The 22,131-nt window shown below is 45.6% G+C and overlaps 1 protein-coding gene across 1 annotated transcript in view; it reads right to left on the bottom strand.

The window, feature by feature from the left end:
• Positions 1–22,131, bottom strand: part of LOC142245947 (uncharacterized) — a 414,818-nt gene that overhangs the window by 22,888 nt on the left and 369,799 nt on the right. The window contains exons 11-12 of the mRNA XM_075318950.1: positions 11,487–11,574; positions 2,243–2,324 (exon numbers count right to left, since the gene is read on the bottom strand). Coding sequence (XP_075175065.1) covers positions 2,243–2,324; positions 11,487–11,574 — 170 coding nt within the window. The remainder of the gene's footprint in view (positions 1–2,242; positions 2,325–11,486; positions 11,575–22,131) is intronic.

Here is a 22,131-nt window from a genome sequence, read left to right on the forward strand (position 1 = left end):
GCCTGCCCCACACTATAGCCGGGAGGAGGAGCCGATTGTTCCCTCTACCCCACTGTCTAGCACCACTGACACCGGTCCCCGAAGGTCCACCCGTTCCAACCTAGGTAGACCTCCACTTAGGTACAGGGAGACCGTTCTGTGAGTACAAGGGGGCAGGGAATGTAAAGAGTGTTTGTTGTTTAAAAAGTTTTGAAAGAATGATAAGAAAAAGATAATTACCGAAGTTTAACTTGATTTGCTTTGTGATTTGCAACCGGCTGGAGCCGGCACCGTTGTCCCCGTGGGAACCGTTTAAAAAGTTATTTTGCATGGGAACTTTCCATGGACAAGCCCGTGAACTTGCAGGGCACCCACAAACGTTAAGTGGCTTGTAAATATGTTGTTTGCCGTTACCGTTTCCGCAATGCCGTCTCCGGAGAGGCAGGTTGGAGGGAGGGCCCTGAGCAGAGCAGGCTGTGGCCCAGCCACCAAAGGAACCGGTGGCTACCCTCTGGAGGGAAGGACAGATCCCGCTCGGGTACCGTGTGCTGGACTGTGGGTCAAGGGGTGCTGCCTGGGCTTTAGGGGCAGCATCAGGGCCAGGTTGCTTGGGTGGGAGAGAGCGGGAACCGTAACCATAAACCGTTATGCAACGTTAAAGAAATGTGCCTCCCGTTAAGGGAAGAGTTATTAAAAATGTACATATGTTATTTTACCATGTTATATTTTACAGAAAAATAAATCCGGTGTTGGACGGCAGCCCGCGGACGGTCTGCATTTTGCTAAGGGGGAATGTGTCGCCCTGGGCAAGCCAAGGGACACAGGTCACACACCACCACACCCTACATCCCAGGTAGAAACATCTAAGCTAACCAAAAATCCTTGTTGCCTTCCTCCAGAGGCTGATGATTCACACCGGGGGGTGGGCCAGGCGGTTGGCTCCGCCCACCGAGGAGATCACAGCTCTGGAGGCGGGAAGTACCAGGCAGTCTAAAGTTGAAGAGAGTTGAGTCAGGGAGGAGGAAGTGGAAGGAGTGGAGGAGTAGCCCAGACAGGGCTAAAGTAAAGAGCTAAGTGAAAGTAAAGGAAGAAAAGTAGTAAAGGAGGAAAGCAAGAGTGGTGACAGAACAGAAGGAGTGTGCAAAGCCTGAAGAGTCCAGCTAAGTGCAGGGCAGGTCAGCAAGGTCAGCAACGGCGGTGACTGTCTGAAGGGGGACCGTTTGGAAGTTCCTGGAAGGACCCCGTAGGCTGTGTGCCCGGTGGTCTGGAGCAGTGTTCCGAAGGACAGTCAGCACCAGGGCAGGGGCCTCTCGGACCCCGGCAAGGCTTGGAGTCGCCGTAATTTGCCGAATCCGTCAGTGAAGGGGACGTAGATCCTCCAACAACCAAGTCCCGATTGAAGGCAACAGTCCAGCCAGTGTAAGAGAGACACCGCCACCGCCAAGGCACCAGTTTCTTAGGGCCAGCGCCTGCGGGCAAATAGTAGAGCTCCTCCGGTCCAGCCTGAAGCCGGGGAGCGGGTTACCGGTGGGGACCCATCGCAACCAACAAGTACACCAAGGTGCTAGGAAAAGGGACATCACCGTCACCTACCGGGAGAGCAAGTGCAGCCGTCCGTGGGACCGTCTTACCAGCCGTCTGGTTTACCGTAAAAACTGTGTCAACGTCTCAGGCTGAGTGAGTACCACAGTGCCGCAAGGCACAGCGCTGCCCCCGTGTCCCTGCGCCCACCAGGCCCTGCACCCCCCAAACCATCACCGGGCCCCGGGATCACCAACCCCTACCCACGGAGGGGCAACACAACACCTGGCTGCTCCGCATCACCATCCCCGGGATCCCCATATAGAGCAGCGGTGGTGCAATCACCACAACCGTGGGTGGCGTCACGGACAATAAACAATCCCCACACCCAACAAACCCCTTTCACTCACGGGCGAGGAGTGCCGCTCGAGAAACCCCCGGGATCCGGCCTACAGCTCGAGCCACCAAAAAGCAGCGACCGCCGGACCCGAGCAGAAGGGGGTGAGCGTAGTGTGCTGACACCCTCCTCCCCGCCCGCGACAGATGCAGTACCTTGTAGCTCCCTTATGACCTCAGGGGCGCTACAATTACATAGTTGTAATAGATTTGATGCTCAAAAAGTTGACTTTGATTTAAGCATTGCTAATAAAACAAATATAGATTTACTATAGCAGCAAAGAACATGATACAAATAGATTCTTATAGGAGCTACAGTATAATGTTAGCAGGTGCTGCCTCTTACCTCTTTCTTGGTGCAGAAAGCCTTTTAAAAACATCATCTTTACAGCATTTCTTTTTTATTGATTTTGGAGGCTGTGGATCAGCTAAAGTGAAAAAGTTTTTTAAAAACGTTTTAAGTTTTCAGAGTTTTCAATAAAAAAACACACAAAACCCAAAAACAAACAAAAAACAGTTGATAATGTACCGGTATGTTTCAGGATCTAAGTATGGCATATAAACGTTCACACCTACTTGTTAAAACTCTCATGCAGAAGTGTAATTACAGCCATAATAGGTTCTGTGCTGCTGATCCTTGTACAAGCAATGCAGGTAAGTACTTGGAGGCAGGGGCAGACAAACCATTACTGCAACCTGTGCTGCTGCACAGAGGCCCAAGCGGTAAGGGAGCCACCTCCACCTCCAAAGCTGCAAACAGCTCCTGTCATTGACACAGTATTAGACTGGAAAGGGCCTATATGCTGCTCTTGCACAGGGGCCCTCTTCTATCTGTGTCCACCCCTGCTTAGAGGATTACAGATTTTTAATATAAATGCTACATTTTCCCTATATTGGCAAGCCACAAGTTAGCTTCATAGTCATGTTTATATAAAGGGAATCTGTCACCAGGTTTTTGCCACCTAATCTGAGATCAGCATAAGGTAGGGGCAGAGATCCGGATTCCATCGATGTGTCACTTACTGGGCTGTTTAGTCTAGTTTTGATAAAATCACTGATTAATCAGCAAGCAGTAGATCATCATTAGAGGATTACTTGGCATGCTGCAGGTAGTCCAGCATATTCATGAGCTCTGTATAACTGCTAGATCTGCAGCAGAGAAAACATTGATTTTATCAAAATGACAGCAAACAGCTCAGTAAGTGACACATCGCTAAATCAGGGTCTCTGTCTCTACATTATGCTGCTCTCAGATGGGGGAGCAAAAACCTGGTGACAGGAGGTGTGCCGCCCCTGCAGCGGTCGAACCGCTCGGATCCGGAGTTTGCTGGGGCTCGAGGGTCTCTGGACCCGGGGGCTCGCGGCCACTTCCAATGAAAAAGGGGTATTTACAGGGGATAAGAGTTTGTGACGCCACCCGTGGTTCACGGTAAGGGGAGTACTGCCGCTGCCAATGGGAGTACCCAGGGGAGATGGAGTGGGGCAGCCAGATGACGTTCCCTCCACAGGTAGGGGAGGCTCTGGGACTCTGGATGATGGTGGAGCAGGGGAGCGCAGGGACGGTTGGAAGCAAATGGAGGTACTCACTCAGGCAGTGTTGGTGATGATGCGGCCGCAAAGCAGACTCTGACAACAAGGTAAACCGAGTCCCTTGGTGCCGCTGTCCTCTTGGGGGAGCTCGTCCGGGTATCCGTCCCCTCTGGTACTGCCGGGTGATCCGGAGCCTGCTTCCGTGCACAAGTTAGAAGTGTTCTGGTGGCCCGTTGTCTTAAAGCTGTCCGGGCCCCGCTCCCTACTTGTTGGTAGTGAAGCTGCGCTCTCAAGAGCTCACGCTTGGGATTTCTGTGGGCTGCATGGGTTCGAAAGCCCTATCCCCCTTGTTGAGCTAATGCCCCTGATCTCTGAGCTTCTTGAGGACAGTCCATAAAGTCACTATCCTCCGCAGGTTAATTGCCGGATTGCCTGAAGCTACTCCCCGACCTAGGTTCCTGTACCCCGCCGTGCTTTCGGTCCCAGACTGGTTATTAGACTCAGATGCCTCCCGTCCTTCAAGACTAGGTCTAAGCACCCAGCCGGAATACCCTGCGACCGGGTCTCCGTCTCCTCCGGGCCCAGACCACCATCTGCGACCCAACTTGCCACAAACAGGGAGCCACTACTCCCCAGCTCCTCACTTCTCGAGGGCTAACTATACTCTCTTTACTTCCCTCCCACCAGTCTGCCTGACCTCTAGGTGGGCGGACCTATTCCAGCTAGGCAGCCCACTGGTGTGCCTGACAGGGTGTGGTGTGAGGTGTGGTTGGGATTTTGGATGCTGATGGAGGCAGTACCATAGGTTGGGAACCCAGAACCACGAGGGGTTGAATCCTGCACCAAAGAATAGGAAGTGCAGTACCCTGTGACGCCCTGACTAGTCCAGGGGTGTCACATTTCCCCTTGGTTAAACATAGCTTGTGCCCGAGCTACAGGACACCCAGAGGTTTATTTTTGTTTAACTGGAAGAAAACAGAACACCAATTTTAATTTACAATTTCTCTTCCCGCACAGGGGAGGTACATCACTTAAACGTTACATAACCAAAGTCTTAGAGTTCATTTTTATTTTAAGGATCATGGAAATGCTACCGGTTGTAGCGGTAGTCGGTGGTTCAGCCTACTCTGCTGCAGCCCCTTCCTGCCACAGTCCATTCCCATTGTCCCTCTCCCTTCAACCCACCACCCAAACAACCTGGATCCCCCGGTTCCTTGTGACGTTGATGAAGTCCTGGAGGCTTAAAAGATGACTCTGGTGGGCGCACTAGGCACAACTATATACAAAAGCACAAGTTTGTGCTGGCTGCTACCAGTCCCGCAGCCATGGTCCATATTTATAATAAAACAAAACAGGGTCCTTGCACAAAGTGCAAACTGCAAATTAAGTGAGGTACTCGTTTGATTTGAGGCAAGTAAATCAACATTTTTCCATTGAACACATTCTTATTAGCAACATTGCATCAACATTAGCAGCAGAAAAACTTGAACTTTAAGGCCAGATTCACACTTGCGAGTGCCTCGTGTGTAACTCGCGCGAGTCTCTCATTGAATCTCCCGGCATGGACTCACACTCTCTGGACAGGAGCGTCTCAGCTGCATTGACATACATACAACCGAGCTGCTCCTGTCAGGAGAGTGCGAGTCCGTGCCGGATGATTCAATGAGAGAAACGCGCGAGATACACGCGAGACACTCGCAAGTGTGACTCTGGCCTAACAGTAAAATTTTAAAACTTATCAGAGTAGCCAGGTTCCGCTACCATCACTCCCAGAAATGTACCGCAGAGGCTGGCATGAGCTTCTCATTGATCATCATGTGCTTATTTACTTCCAAGACGTACCAGCCCCGCTCACCACAATGCCGGCAGTAGGACACCATATCTCCCAGCTTCACATCCTGGTCAGGGTGCCCCCTGGGGAGGTGTTCTGCCACATCCCTTCTCTACACAAAGATCCCATCAGCGAGGTCCGGCTCCGCAATGAACCCCCACCTGTTGTGAATGCTGTCTGGATGGGTTCCGCTCTTGGGCTCCCTCCGGTGGTCGCTGGTGTTGGTGCATTGAGGTCTGTGACTGGAGGGTTGCACAGCTGATTTTCAGTGCTGGCTTGATTTGGATATAGTTGTGTTTGGACCTCATGCTGTTGCCAGTCGTCTGATAGCTTTAGGCCAGAGTGCTTCTGCTCTCCTGCCCTCCACTAAGATAAGACCATCAGTTTTGTTTCATACATTTTGTATGTTTTGTGATTCTTGCGTTTGCAAATTATTTCTGAAGGTATTTGTGTTTTACTGAGAAGTGTTTGTACCTTCAGAAAGGGGGAAATTTCTCCCTGGTAATCCATGTTAGAGATCTTAATTGCAGGGTTTTTTGTTAGCCATTTTTCTGCAGTGTTACCCGAGCATTGTAGGGACCCCTTTTTGAATACTCCATGTAGGATATTAGGATTTTTATGCGGACTGCAGAGTTCACTATCCTGTCCTTTTTGTATCCTAGAAATTAGCATATGGCCTCACTTTGATCAATCTAGCTCTGACTGTGTGCGTCCTTTCATCTTGCTAACCGTTATTATATGTGGTGGTCCTTCTATCTCTTGGGGAAAATCTGCTCTGAGGCAAGTTAGCTTTTCCACTTTCTGCCTTTAGGTTTACGTAGTTCTCCAGCTGGGTTTGAGGTACAAAGGGAGCGTTAGGTTTACTTCCTGGCTGCTTCTAGTTGGCGTTAGGTTCAGGGCTCCAGTCAGCATTAGGGCCCTACGGCTCGGGTAAACTGCTTATGGTAGTTGTTGAATATCGTATCATAACACCCACCCCTTAATGGGGTCAAAGCGCTCAACCAGGCCACGATACTGTGGCCCTCTGACCCGGAAAGTGGCTTTTCTCAGATGGTCCTTCTGTCGATTAGTGCGGGCAGCAATCTCCCGTCGTCACTGTTCTTCCTAGTAGGGGGCGTCAGCGGCCGGCTTCGCCTCCTCTACAGGAACAGGTTCTAAGTAGACTCCTACGGCCCCGGCAGCCACCAGGATGTCGCGCGGTAGCGGAACCGACATCTCTTCAGGCTCCGCCTCCGCTGTGCTGGGTACAAGCTCCGACTGGTCTGCAGCCAGGGTTGCAGAGTCCAGGTGCTCCGTACCGTAGTACGAGCTCGGTGATGCGGCCGGGTCTGGTCAGGCCGGTGCTGGGACGAACTGTGTCACGGCCTGGTCTGGTGATAAGGCCAGAGGGGTTGCAGCCTGCGTTGCATAGACGGGGACTGGAGGTTCCGCTGCCGGTGTCAGGGGTAGCGGCTCGGCGTCTGCCAAGGGCGAGGGTGACGGTGCCTGGATGCTTGCAATGGTTCGGGGGCAGACCGGATACCGCGGCCGGGTAGGCTGGGTCAACCGAGACTGGGTAGCTGCTTACCCACTCTTCTCGTGGGATCTCCATTTCACGTGCCCTGCACCGCCACAGCCAGACTCCACATCTCTTCCCTCCAATGGTCGAGGATGTACACAAACTGCATCCGCCTGCAGATCTGCTTAGTCTCTTGCTCTATCCAGGTCGCGGTCCCAGGAGCAGCGCGCTCCGGTGACCAGTCTCTTGTTGCTGCCATCTTGCCTCTGCGGTGTCCAGGAACTTTATCGCAGAGTCCTGGCGTCCCTGCTCCACTTCTGCTGCTACATCCCGTCACGCCCCCTTGGTTTTCGTCAGCCAATCACTCTCGCGCAGGGGAACCCTGGGAGCTTCCGGTTCCGGCCACGCTCTCAGTACAAGGGGTAAAGCTTCAGCTCTCTTCAGTGCTCTTTTGGTCGGGAAGATGGCATTTTTGGCACCAAAGATGGCGGAAAATGGCGGGAATGAGATTTTGACTCTGCAGCTTGGATTTTCAAGGCGCACGTCACCCAGGTTAGTGGGCCCAGTCCGAATCCTGTTTGTGATGCCAGAAATTTGAGGTGTGCCGCCCCTGCAGTGGTCGAACTGCTCGGATCCGGGGTCTGCTGTGGGTCTAGGGTCTCCAGACCCGAAGGCTCGTGGCCACTTTCAATGAAAAAGGGTTATTTGCAGGGGATAAGAGTTTGTGACACCACCTGTGGTTCGCAGTAAGGAGAATACCGCCGCTGCCGATGGGAGTACCCAGGGGAGATGGAGTGGGGCAGCCAGATGACGTTCCCTCCACGGGTAGGGGAGGCCCCGTGACTCTGGATGATGGTGGAGCAGGGGAGCGCAGGGCTGGTTGGAAGCAGGGGAGGACCACGTACTCACTCAGGCAGTGTTGGTGATGCGGCTGCAAAGCAGACTCTGACAACAAGGTAAACCAAGTCCCTGGGTGCCGTTGCCTCTTGGGGGAGCTCGTCCGGGTATCCGTCCCCTCTGGTCCTGCCGGGTGATCCGGAGCCTGCCTCCGTGCACAAGTTAGAAGTGTTATGGTGGCCCGTTGTCTTAAAGCTGTCCGGGCCCCGCTCCCTACTTGTTGGTAGTGAAGCTGCGCTCTCAAGGGCTCACGCTTGGGATTTTTGTGGGCTGCATGGGTTCGAAAGCCCTATCCCCCTTGTTGCGCTAATGCCCCTGATCTCTGAGCTTCTTGGGGACAGTCCATAAAGTCACTATCCTCCGTAGGTTAATTGCCGGGTTGCCTGAAGCTACTCCCCAACCTAGGGTCCTGTACCCCGCTGTGCTTTCGGTCCCGGACCGGTTATTAAACTCAGATGCCTCCTGTCCTCCAAGACAAGGTCTAGGCACCCAGCCTCAATACGCTGCGACCGGGTCTCCGACTCCTACGGGCCCAGACCACCGTCTGCGACCAAACCTGCCACAAACAGAGAGCCACCACTCCCCAGATCCTCACTTCTCAAGGGCTAACTCTAGTCTCTCTATATCCCTCCCACCGGTCTGCCTGACCCCCAGATGGGCTGCCCTATTCCAGCTAGGCAGCCCACTGGTGTGCCTGACATGGTGTGGTTTGAGGTGTGGTTGGGATTTTGGATGCTGATGGAGGCAGTACCATAGGTTGGGAACCCAGAACCATGAGGGGTTGAATCCTGCACCAAAGAATAGGAAGTGCATTACCCTGTGACGCCCTGCCTAGTCCAGGGGTGTCACAATTTCCCTTAACTTAAAATAATATTTTTGATGTACTTTTGGGAGTCATTTCTGAATTTGCCTCTCAGCTACTGATGATGCACTGTTACTATGTTGATTTATTATACTATTAAAATTCCAGTTAGGTAAAATCATGACTGCGCCTCCTATTGTTAGGCTTAGTTCACACACATTCCGCTGAGCACTTCATTGAAATTTCTATATAGATCTGCATTGCATACCATTATGAAATTCCAGGACAGTCCATAAAAATAAGGCGCTTTTTTGCCCTGTCCGGAAAAAAAATTAAAGGCAGCCATGATTTTTTTTGAACCTGAAGAAACTTAAATAGAAAATTTTGACTGTAATTATCATCATTTTACACTTTACAGTGAATGCAGCCGATGTCTTACTATCAGACTTATTAGCTGTAGACATGTATTACTTATAATCATAATGATTTATGTTTTTTCAACGTATTCGTAAAACTATTGTGTGTCTGTGATTTTATTGATAAGCTGTCCAGAAAAAATAAAAAGTGAAGTTGGTAACCCTAGTCGGGATCCTCAAAAAGCAGGATTCAAATGGGAACACCAAAAGAGCCCCTCACATCAATAAATCTGATGAAGTCACTTTGGACACTATCTGGCAAAATTCATCTTGTTCAGATATGCACAAAAACATGGCAGACCAGTGTGTAGTGCATGTCTGAAAAAGATGAATACTGCAGGACGGAGGCCAGAAAGTGTCCAACGTGACTGCATTAGCTTCATTGATGAGAGAGGCTCCATCTCAGTGGAGAACAGTGTATGAGAATCAGCTTTACTTTTATAAAAATGCATGGAATTCATAAAAGCCGAACTTTGGCAATCACCCATTAAGCCTGCAGCCACTACTGGGGAGGGCTACTGGCATCTTACATCTTGAAATCAGAGAGAGATACAAGAATCCACAAGCAGTGAGCTACACCTAGTGGTGCCTGCAAGCAGCTAAAACCTATCAATGAATATTCCTATATCGAAAGTCCCCCATACACAATAGCTAGCTGTCAGCAGAATGAACATTTGGCCGATTACTCTCTTCCAAGATTAGATAGTAAGTGCTCTGACAGTGGATTTCTCCTGGACAAAAAAAGGATTGGCTATCGGTACCATGCCAGAGCGTTCTTTTCTTGACATCATCTTTGGGGTGATAGTAGCAACTGCACACATTAGACTGAAAGAACAATCCTTTGAATATTGGCAGTTTGGCCGGAATTTGTCTGATGTGTATCATTAAGGACAGGTCGATTTTCTGTTTTTCATTTTTTGCTCCCCTCTTCTGAGAGCCGTAACTTTTTTTTATTTTTCCATTAATCTTGCCAAATAAGGGCATGTTTTTTGCAAGATGAGTTGTACTTTTAAATAAAATATATATTTTTTTTCATTTTTGTGAGATTATTTCTTTTTCAAAATTCTGGTTTTAGTTAAATTACTTAATGTATTAAATATTTATTATATCTATGACCTGTATCGGTTTTCTGTGTATAATTTATCCTTGTTGGTTCCGATGATCGCTGTGGTGATGTTCTTATCACACCCCCTACACACTTTTTTAATTAACTAGAATTATTATATTTAAACCTTCTGTGGTGGGGTTTCTGTTTTGCTCATTTTTCATATTTGACATATAGTGTACTGGAAAATAGCAAAATAATTCCAAGTGCGGAAAAATTGCAAATAATAGTGCGATTGCACAATTGTTTTGGGGGTATTTTATTCACTGTGTTTACTATATGGTAAAACTGATGTGTGGGTGTGATGCCTCAGGTCGGTACAAGTTTGTAGATACCAAACATGTATAGGTTTACTTTTATCAAATGGGTGAAAACAAATTCAGAATTTTTTCAAAAAAAGTGGCACACTTTTTGCACCATTTTCTGTGACCCATAGAGTATTTATGTTTTGGGATCTGGGGCTCAGGCATGACTTATTTTTTTAAGTCTCGGGCTGACATTTTTAATGGTACCATTTTTGCGCAGAAATGCCATTTTGATCACCTGTTATCACATTTTGTGCAAAAATTTGCAACGACCAAAAAAAACGTAATTTTGGCATTTGAATTTTTTTTGCCGCTACACCATTTACCGATCAGGTAAATTGATTTTATATTTTGATAGATCAGGCATTTCTGAACACAGTGATACCAAATGTGTGTACAGTATATTTTTAATTGTTTTTATTGTTTAATTTTCAATGGGGCAAAAGGGGATGTTTTGAACTTTTAGGTTTTTTTATTTTTTTTAAACTTTTTATTTTACATTTTTTATTTTACTAGTCCTCCTTGCGCACTATAAGGATCAGCAGTATGATCGCGGATTAATTTCTGTTGATGAGAGTTGCACAGCTCTGATCAGCAGAAATGCAGTATTCCTGTTAGAGCCGGCGCTCTGTTGGCTCTAACAGGAAATACGTTATGATAACGACAGGAGTCATCACATGACCCGTCGCTAACATAACTATTGGCTCCCTGTCATCGTGTCATGGGGCCTCCAATGGCGGCGGGGAAAGGGCCTGGCCATTTAAATTGCACTGTCACATTTTGACAGCGGAATCTAAGGGGTTAACAGGTGCGGGTGAATCTTAGATCCACCCACACCTGTTAACCCGCACCTGTTAGCCGCACATGTCTGCTGTTCAAATCAGCAGACATGTGCATGGATCACCTCCAGCTCACCGCAGTAGCCGGCGGTGATTACCCCAACATGATCTAGGATGTACCATAATGTCCTTGGTCGTAAAGGGGTTAAGGAAGCAGAGGACTGAATTTCATTTCATACATGCTGCAAAATATATTGATGATTTATATTGAATAATTAAGATAATCTATTTATTTCCTGAGACATTTTCTTCCATTATATTAAAGGATCTGGCATGCTCAAATTCGATGTGTTTGACCCTTCTTTTGCTACAACATCTATCATCGGTCAAGATTCAAGGACAAAACATTGTCATGAAAATAACCCACCTGGTATACGATTAGTTGCAGAACGTTCTCTGTAACCAGGCAAATAGTAATCTAGTTTCCAGTTGAGATCCCACTGAGTTCTCTCACCCTGGAAATGTAAAGACATGCAATGTCATTCAACATATATATGATAACAATGGGTTTTACCGTAGCGTGGCACAGGTATTTGTGGGAGAGGTGTAGTTCTCGTATTCCTCAGCAGACTGCATGAAAGTTGAGATCCTGGCTAGATGTGTGACCTTGTGTTGTGAGGGGAATACGCCCATGTCGGCAGCATGTTGCCAATGGCTTGGGCTGGCCATAACCAGTTGTTAACCAGTAAACTAAAAGAGACCACCAGTTCTTTAAAAACAGTGTTTTACTTAACAGTAACTTCATAACAACTGTACACATCACCCAGCTCAGCACCACATTACAGTCCATGAGAGTCGTACTTTCCCTGCTGCGATTCTGTGTCCTGTTCTCCTTGTAAAGGAGCTGTATTGCCAATATGACCAGACTTTATCTTCTTCATTACAGGCAACCTATAATAACGTCCGCTCAGGGCACCTCCTTCATCTCACTTTCTATTCTGTAAGGGCCAGTTACTACAGATGAGCGAACCTGTCAAAGTTCGGTTTGGTTCGTGTTTGCTGAGTTTCCCAGTGTTCACCAAAGAACTTGACAAACATATTCAAACACCACTGAATTCAATGGGAAGCAAAACTTATATGTTAGTAAGGGCTAGGGAGGCTGGTGTTAGTAAGGGCTGGGGGAAAAAGAAAGAAAGTAAAAAGCAAGACCGTTATACTTACCGAGTCCCATTAACCCTCATACATCTTTACTGCTTCTGATTGGATACAGTGAGACTGTGCCCCCAAGCTGTATGACAGTATTTGAGATTGGTTGGAATCACACATGCTGTCTGGGTCCCCTAATGGAGTGTAAAAATAAATAATTTGCGTACGGTCCCCTGTATATTGATACCCAGCGCAAATAAAGCAGACGGCTAAAGGCTGCAGCCTGAAGCAGTGTACTGATCTTGGCTGTGTGTCAAAACACAAGGAACCCCATGTGGCATTTTTTAAATTATTTAAATAAATAATTTAAAAAATGGCGTGTGTTCCCTCCCGCCCAATTTTCAAATTGAGCCAAGATAAAGCCGACAGCTGGGGGCTGGTATTCTCAGGCTGAGGAGACTCATGGTTATTGGGTCCCCCAGCCTAAAAATAGCAGTCCACAGCCGCCAGAATTGTTGCTCTTTACCCAGATCATCCCGATTGCCCTGTGGCAATGGTGGCAATAGTGGTAATATAAGAGTTTAATGACAGCTCACAGCTGCCAATAAGACCTAGATTAGATTAGTAATGGGAGGCATCTATGAGACCTCCGTATTATTGATCTGTAAGTGAAAAGAAGTAAACACAAACACTCAAAAAATCCTTTATTTAAAATAAAATACAAAAACCCACACTTTCACCCTTTTATTAACCCCAAAACACCCAGGTCCAACGCAATCCACACAACGTGAGACAGCATTTTCAAGATGGAGAGGCACATCTTCATCACATCATCACATCTCCCTCAGATGATTCATTTTGGTGATTCTTATTCATGTTTTTAATTGTCTATTGTGGTTTTTTCATAAAAAATAAAAATTGTCCTTTTTGCACATATACTCCTTGTTCTCTTGTTCTTATACATCCTGCAGTCGCAGCATGTGGACACAGTACATGACCGCTCACTGCGGCCTCAGGCAGAGACTGATTGAACTGCAGCTGTTTTTTTAAATCATCTATATATAAGTGGGACCCTACGCCAATTTTATAAATTTATTTTTACACTCTATTAGGGGACTCAGACAGTGTGTGTGATTCCAACCAATCACAGACACTGTCATATAGGGTGGGGGCGAGGTCTGACACCAACAAATCATAGATGCGAGGACTGCCGCTGGGTGGGGGAAATAGTGAAGATGATGAGGGTTAATGAGTGGACCTGGAAGTAGTGTCACAGCCACGTGAAAACTGCTATTTCCTGATTTAACCATTTTGCTTTCCCTGGCCAATCATAGCCATGCCAATACTTGACATGGCTGGAAATGGATGGTTTCTACAATCATGTAAACACAAACAGTTACCAAACAAGCTTTGCCGATTTTTGAGAAAAATGTTTGTGAATCTGATCCCAACCCGAACAATCCACGGCTCTTGCCAAATTTGAGATTGGCGATCCTTAGGACCTGTCTCAGTCACTCGTTCTCTCGGTTAACACACTAATCTGACTGTACTGAAATATGAGGTTTTTGTTGGTATTTATGGCCATAAAAACGTAAGCCTACACCCTCGTCACGGGACCTCATGTCTGTAGGTCCCTACACTAAATATAAAAATAGCAACAAAAAGAGGATAATGTCCTCCAAAAATCAAGTATTACTCACAGCAAGTTGGGCTGCAGTGTGTACATCGCCCAGGCCAAAAACTAATGCTCTACCAGGATACAGCTAAACCCCCACTAATGTGGAAGCATCACAGGTGCAGATGAAGCAGATCACACACACACCTCCATGGAATGGAGGGGAGGCGAATGCTAGATGATAAAACTGCACACTGGTGACTTGCATAGAGCGCTGTTCACATGCAGATGACACAGTCACAAACCCGCAGCCTATTAGGTGACGCCCTTCTATTAGATCAGGCGGGCTGCCAAGCCGTACCCCACTGTGTTCCATGGAGGTGTGTGTGTGATCTGCTTCTCCTGCACCTGTGATGCTTCCACATTAGTGGGGGTTTAGCTGTATCCTGGTAGAGCATTAGTTTTTGGCCTGGGCGATGTACACACTGCAGCCCAACTTGCTGTGAGTAATACTTGATTTTTGGAGGACATTATCCTCTTTTTGTTGCTATTTTTATATCTCTGACTCTACTGTCAACATAGCACATACAATACTACTACATATCACAAGTCACATGACACATTAGTTCCACAATAAGGTATGGCATAATTCACATAGCTTTACACGACAATAACATGATTGGTGTTTTCAGGGATGAACGCAACAAGTCCATCTCCTTACATACCGTAAAGGTAAGGTTGTTTTCAACTGTTTAGAGAGTAGTCAACCAAAATATTCTACACTGAAGCATACAAAAAAAGGCCAAAAAACGTATACTGAGCATTATATTTTTCTTTACTGGGGTGTACAGTCCTGTTCATCATATTGTCACCTATGCAGTTTAAGTACATAATGTGGAATATCTCCTGAAATCAATCAATCAAGAGAAACAGCTTTTTTATATAGACCACTCTTGTTAAATCCAAAAGAGCAAATGATAAACAATAACTTAAAATAAAAAACAATGGGAGGTGAAAATAGAAAAACTTAAAGCTTGCTGTGACTCTGGTATTGGCCAAACATCCAGAAGGCAATCCGGCTCTACTCACATGCAGTTGGTAATGGTGAAACAAACATCACCACGGACTCTTCAGGACTCCTAGGTGCTAAACTCCAGAACCAGATAAATTCAAAATCCACAGAAACAGGAAAAAGGAGTAAAGGCCCTGTCACACACAGAGATAAATCTGCGGCAGATCTGTGATTGCAGTGAAGTTGTGGACAATCAGTGCCAGGTTTGTGGCTGTGTACAAATGGAACAATTTGTCCTTGATTTCTCTGCAACCACAGATCTGCCAAACGTTTATCTCTGTGTGTGACGGGGCCTTAACACTCACCATCCTTATAAATAAACAATTGTTGGTTTTTTTTTATTGCACCATTCATCTTAAACCCCCCCCCACCCCCCGAACAAACGGGAGTAGGTGGAGCAGAGAACAGACGACGGCTGTTTTGTGTGCACACTTCAACAGGTCCCTCCTCTACGGGGGGCCTCAGCCAACAAAGCTGTTCCAGGAAGCAACATTTTTCTGTTGGTTGAGACTCTGCCCCTTCTAGTCACATGGACTAACTATGAATACCCCCCCAGATATTATCTGATCCTCAGCTGCTGTTACTCAAGAAGCTTGTGATTTTATAAACTTTACTTTCTTGGATTTCAAAACCTAAATATCCAAGCTGACTACTACAGGTATGTAGAGAATCAGCCTTGTAGAGCCAGTATAGCACTGGCATTAGGTTATATACGAAAATCCTGGCGATTGGTTTCCTTTAAAAAGCCACATGGTCGGCCCTGTTCCTTTGTCACAATGGTGAAGACAAAGGAGCTGTCGGAAGACATAAAGACTGCAATCATTAGCAAACACAAGACTTCCAAAAGGTATAAGGCCATCTCCAAAGACCTTGGTATCCCAGTTTCAACAGTGTGCAATGTTAGTAAGAAGTTTGCCAAGCATGGAACTGTCAAGAACCCTCCTGGATGTGGGGAGTGAGGAAAATTGACAAGAGATGTCTTCGAAGGTTGGTGCGCATGGTGTAAAAAAACACCATGTCAAAAATCCAAAGACCTGAATGCCAACCTGGAACAGTCTGAGGTCATGGTTTCAACAAGAACCATACACCGCACACTAAACCAAGCAGAGCTTTATGCAAAAAGGCCAAGAAAGAATCAATTTCTGAAGAAAAGACATAAAAAGGAAAAACTGATGTTTGCCAAAGAGTACCTTGACAAACCACAATCCTTCTGGGAAAATGTTCTGTTGACAGAAGAAACAAAAATAGACCTATTTGGCAATGCAAAGCAACAGTTTGTTTACAGATGGCGTAATGAAGCTTATAAGCAAAAGAACACCCTACCAATAGTTAAGCATGGAGGAAAATACATAATGCTATGGAGTTGTTTTGCTGTGTCTGATACTGGAGGACTTGCCTGTATCACAGGAATTATGAAATCAGAGAAGTATCAAGAGATTTTAGAGTGAAATATCCTATCCAGTGTAAGAAAACTTGGATTGAGTCAAAGATCATGGGTCTTCAAGCAACACAATGACCCAAAGCTCACATCCAAAAGTACACAAATGGGTGAAAAAGAAAATATGAACTATTTTAAAATGGACAGCAATGAGCAATGACCTCAATCCCATTGAAAATCTTTGGGGTGAGCTGAAATCTGCCATTGGGAATAAGAACGATGCAAACATTCAAGAGCTGGAACAAACAGAAAAGGGAGAGTGAGAAAATACCAGCTGAGAAGTGCAAAAAGCTTATAGATGGCTACCAGAATCATTTGGTGGCTGTCATCAATGCCAAAGGGTGTGCAACCAAATATTAATTAGGGGGGCTTTATTGCTGCACATGCTGTTTATTTGGTTTCTTCTTTGAAATTGACACATGTAAGTTGACAAACAATGCTTTATTGTTATATTACTTTGGACCACTAATTAAAAACTCCTGAGTATATAACTTTGGTTCATTTCTATTTATTCTGAAGATATTGAACAATCTATGAAAAAAAAATGAAGAGGTGCCAATAATAGTGAGCAGCACTGTACATTGGGAAATCCTACTGGTGTAAACCTCTGTCAAAAGGTTCAAGAGTAGGGTTAACAAATCCCAAGATACATAGTTTTTAATTTTTTAATAATTTCAATGCTTTTGAAATAAGTTTACAATAGCGCCAAGCTTTTTTTCCTTTTAAAAGTAATGTCACAACATTTGTAATTACTCAACACAAATTTCTTTGGATGTCTCTAATGCGTTTTAGATTGTATACCACCTTCTAGTCAGCATGTTCAACTCTAACGGTGTTAAGTGACAAACAAAAGGGTAACAATGTTTTGAACTTTTGATTTTCAGGCTCCATATCTCACCATTCATTACAGCTTAGAATGTGACACTACCATAATTTTATAGATAATCATCTTGGACACCTCTTACATAAATTTTACTTGCGACTATTTAGCATATGATTAGTTATGCAGACTTTTGTTATGTCACTGCATTGTTACTGTTTTGCTGCTAAAAATCAAAATTGTTTATTTTTATTATTTTTTTAGTATTTTGAAAATCCACCTTTGGCTTTGAACACTGCCTGAATCCTTCTGGACAACTTCTAGATCAGATTCAAGCATGTCTGCCGAAATCTGTTCCCTGGTCTTATATGGTCTTTATATGTTCCCAATCTTGTTGCATTCTGGTCAACTCACTTAGGTATGTATACAGCTTTTTCTCCAACTCTACCCCCAAGTGTTCAATTTGGTTGATGTCTGGGGACACTGGGGACTAATCCAGCCCTCTACTTCATTGTCATTGAACCATTTGCTTGCCATTTTCAATGCATACTTTGGGTCATTGTCCTGCTGGAACACCATGTCATCCTTTTCACACCCATAGTACTCGAGTGTGTAAAGTAAGTCATCTTGTAGGATACTCACATATAGCTCAGCTTTGAGATCATCATGTATCCTGGTCAAGTATCCAACGCCTTTGGCTATGAAACTACTCCATATCATGAGGCTCCTTGCTCCAAATTTGACAGTTCCTTCAAATTCTTGATCCATTAGCCGCCTTTTTCCTTGTCTCTTCCAGACCCATTTGCCTCCATCAAAGCCTAGTAATGTGCTTTCACCTCATCACTCCAAATCACCACTTTCCAATCTTCTAATGTCCACTTTTTTGGAAACTTAGGCCGACACTTCTTATGACGATATTGACTATGAGTCTTCATCACCTTTTTTCGGACCACCATTCCAGACTTGTGTAATGTGTGTTGAACGGTGCTTGCATGGATGTCTGTGAACTCACTAATATGAAGCATATGAGCCACCTCCACTGCCATGTTTGTTGCGTCAAAACTGATAGAGCTTGTGAGCTAACTTGTTGACTCCGATATTTTGCCTGGATGTCAACCTCTTGGCTTTAAATGGATGGACAGGCTTCATTTCCTATTCTTCCAACTGTCATGGCACTCAGATGATGCAGTTTGGCACTTTTCTTGGCTGAGAAACCACTATCGATGAGCTGAATAATGCTGTTTCTCTTTTCTTGGAAATAGCAACAAGAAAAGGAGATAAAAACTCCCCCAAAAATGTATTATAAAATGTACTCACAGCAAAAAAGGGCAACCAGTCCAGTTAGCCCAGGCCAAAACATCTAATGCACAAACAGGATGCAGACAAGCCTCTCAACAAGATGGACACTTCACAGGTGCAAGGTAAATTGCACACTAGTGGCGCGCATAGGGCACTGTTCACACTCGTATGCGCATGGTGTCCAGCCAGCAACCTATTACCACGCCCTTACTATTAGATTAGGCGGGTTACCCGGACACTACTCACTGCAGCTCGTAAGGGACAGAAATTCCACTATGCACGGCCGTATTAAGAGGCCCGGCTGCACCCTGCATAATCAAAGTGCAAAAAATACATATAAAATATATGTGAGGTATTGGTTTGTAAATTGGCCAATATACGTAAGCCCACAATCCTCATCACGGATCCTCACGCTAACTGGACTGGTTGCCCTTTTTTGCTGTGAGTACATTCTCTTTTCTTGGGAAATCTTCTTCATGGCTGCGTCTCTATTCGAACCTTAGCTTAGTTTGGAAATCAATCTAGCAACACATGGAGCTATTAGGGAATGTGAGGTTGTAATTTGTAATATACAAAAAGCAATATTTTTTTACACCACCAGTAGCAAAACAGTAACAATGTAGTGACATAGAAAGAATCTGCATAACTAATTATGTGCTAAATAGTTGCAAGTTAAATTTATGTATGAGATAGCCAAGATCATTGTCTATAAAATGAAGCTCAAAATTTCATGCTCAAAGATGTAGTTGATGGTGAGATATAGAGCCTGAAAGTCAAAAGTTCAAAACATTGTTACCCTTTTGCCTGTCACTGTAGGTTCATGCAATACAAATGTATGTGGAGCTGACCTGACATTACAATTGATTTACCATGAACTGATGTTGTTTTTGGTGATTTATTCAAAACTGTAGTGGATGTTAAGATATGGAGTGTGGAAGTCAAAAGTTCAAACCATTGTTACCCTCTTGCTCGTCAGTGTATACCGCTTTCTTTTGATTCTTCTCTGGCCCCTCTGACAACTCATTTGATATATTTACATTAAATCTACTTCTTAACCTTTTCCCCTTGCTGTTGCTGTTGAGAGTTCTCAAGGATAACTTCTAGGTCCCCTCCTCTTCTCTATACACAGCTTTCCAGGCAGGACAATAATTCAGCATATTTGGCTTTCAGTACCATCTTTATACTGATGATTCCAAATTATATATATTTCTTTATGTTATATGAGCCCTACAATACTACAGCACACAAGTAATTGTCAGCCAACTCAAAAGTAATCTTTCCCCAACCTATCTAAACCTGATGTTTCTGTGTCGCCCCCGCGACAGCCAACGGGCTGCTCAGACCCGGATCCACAGTGGTTCAAGGGATCTCCGGATCTGAGACGGCATCACCCGGCTACCTCGGAAATAAAAGGGGGGAATTTGTGGTTTTGAGATAATGTTCGTGATGCCACCCACGGTGTGTGGTAACGTTAGAGACCACCACTGCCGGTTTGGGGGGGGAGCCCGGGGACGCTGGTGTGTGGCAGCTCGAGTTGTTAACCCCTCCTTGGGCAGGGGGAGTGGTGTCCCAGGGCCCGGCGATGGATGAAGTGGGGAACCCGTCGGGTGCAAGGGGACAACGTGCACTCACACAGTCCAGAATCACCGATGCTGACACCAGGTAAACCAAACTCTTGAGTATCCTTTTTTTTCTTGGGCGAGCACGCCGGGTCCGTGCCCTTCTGGTGTTGCAAGTTGACCTGAAGCCTTGTCCCTTGGCGCTGTGTGTCCTATGTGTGGATCCCTTACACTTGAAGCGTTTCGGGTCCCGCTCACCTGCGTGGCTAGCAGGGTGACCTTGCTCTCAGGGTCAAAGTCTGGCACCTGGGACAGGTACAGGAGCCCAGCTCTGCAGTGTGACCTGTCCTGTTATCGCTGCTCACTGCTCAACTGCTACTCTACAACTGCAACTGACTTGTGTCCTCTCTCTTGGAGAGTCACTCCTCAACTCACATCTCTGCCCTCCCTCTTCCATCCCTCCATTTGATTGGCCCTATTCCCCTCAGGCTGCCCAATGGGTGTTTGGTGGGTGTGGTGCAGAGTGTTCCTCAGGATTTTAGTACACCTGTTGGTAGAAACACCAAATTGACAGGATCCATAACCAAGGAGGAGCGGGTACCATGCAGAAGGGCAGATTACACGGCACCCTTGTGACGACCCGATAGGCCAGGGTGTCACATTTCTATATCACTATATGGTACTACAATAACTCCTGGGAGGTGCACTGAATGTCTTTGAATTTTATTAGAGTCAGATCTTTCCTTCACTCCCTATATTTAATTACTTGCCATCTGCAACTTAAAAATCACAAAAACTCCTCCTTTTCTCACTGTGGAAAATGAAAAACGTATGTTGTGCTTTATTCTCACTGTCAATTTTCAATACTTTAATGTACTACTTTTACTTATACCCTCTCCAAACTTTTTCCTATCCATCGCATTCTGACTGCAGAAACCAGGCTAGTCTATTTAGCCAGTACACTGGTGCCTCCACCCTGTGGCAATTACTGCCCTTGTTGCCCTGTCCACTAAAGAATATGATTGAAATCCAACTAAGCTGTACACGCCTACTCTCACTGAACTATATTTTCTCCTTTATACCTACCTACCACCCTACCATACTTTGTATTTAACCAAAGCTAACATCTTCTCTAACCTATTATTTTTTTCTTCCGCTTCATCAGTTCAATAAAATGCAGTATTTCAAACAATAATGTTAATTCCTAATATCAATATCTTTTTAGACAGGCTTATCACATTCCCTAATCTAAATCTCCTATGTTCAGCCTCCCTAAACCAACTCCTCTACATTTACCTATATTTCTAGATTATTCATCAGAGCCTGTTCCCTTTATCCAAAACTAAAATACTCTGTAACCTTAACACACTATATTAAAGCACGAATGGCATCTCTCTGCTGCCTTTGATTTTCATGCACCTATAGACTTGTATGGATGATGCAGACTCACAATCCACAAAAATAAAATATAAACAGTTCAAGAGACTATAATGGGAAATGCTCAATCCTTGGAAAAACACGGAAAGAACACATTTGTGACAAACTGGTAATTGAATGAGGCATAACATCTCCCGCCTCGACTACTGCAACCTCCTGCTCTCTGGCCTCCCTTCCAACACTCTTGTGCCTCTCCAATCCATCCTACACTCTGCGGCCCACTTAATCCACCTCTCCCCTCGCTATTCCCCAGCCTCGCCACTCTGCCAATCCCTTCACTGGCTTCCCATCGCCCAACGACTCCAGTTCAAAACATTAACCATGACATACAAAGCCATCCACAACCTGTCTCCTCCTTACATCTGTGACTTAGTCTCCCGGTACCTACCTGCTCGCAACCTCAGATCCTCAAATGATCTCATTCTCTACTCCTCTCTTATCTCCTCTTCCCACATCGCGTACAAGATTTCTCCCGTGCCTACCCCCATACTCTGGAACGCTCTGCCTCAGCATATCAGACTCTCCCCTACCGTGAAAAGCTTCAAGAGGAACTTCAAGACCCATCTCTTCCAACAAGCCTACAACATACAATAACCCTCAGTCCAGAAGACCACTGCATAACCAGCCCTGTCCTCACCTATTGTACCATCACCCATTCCCTGTAGACTGTGAGCCATCACGGGCAG

The sequence above is a fragment of the Anomaloglossus baeobatrachus genome, chromosome 7 (assembly GCF_048569485.1).
Source record: "Anomaloglossus baeobatrachus isolate aAnoBae1 chromosome 7, aAnoBae1.hap1, whole genome shotgun sequence".
NCBI classification, from domain to species: Eukaryota; Metazoa; Chordata; class Amphibia; order Anura; family Aromobatidae; genus Anomaloglossus; species Anomaloglossus baeobatrachus.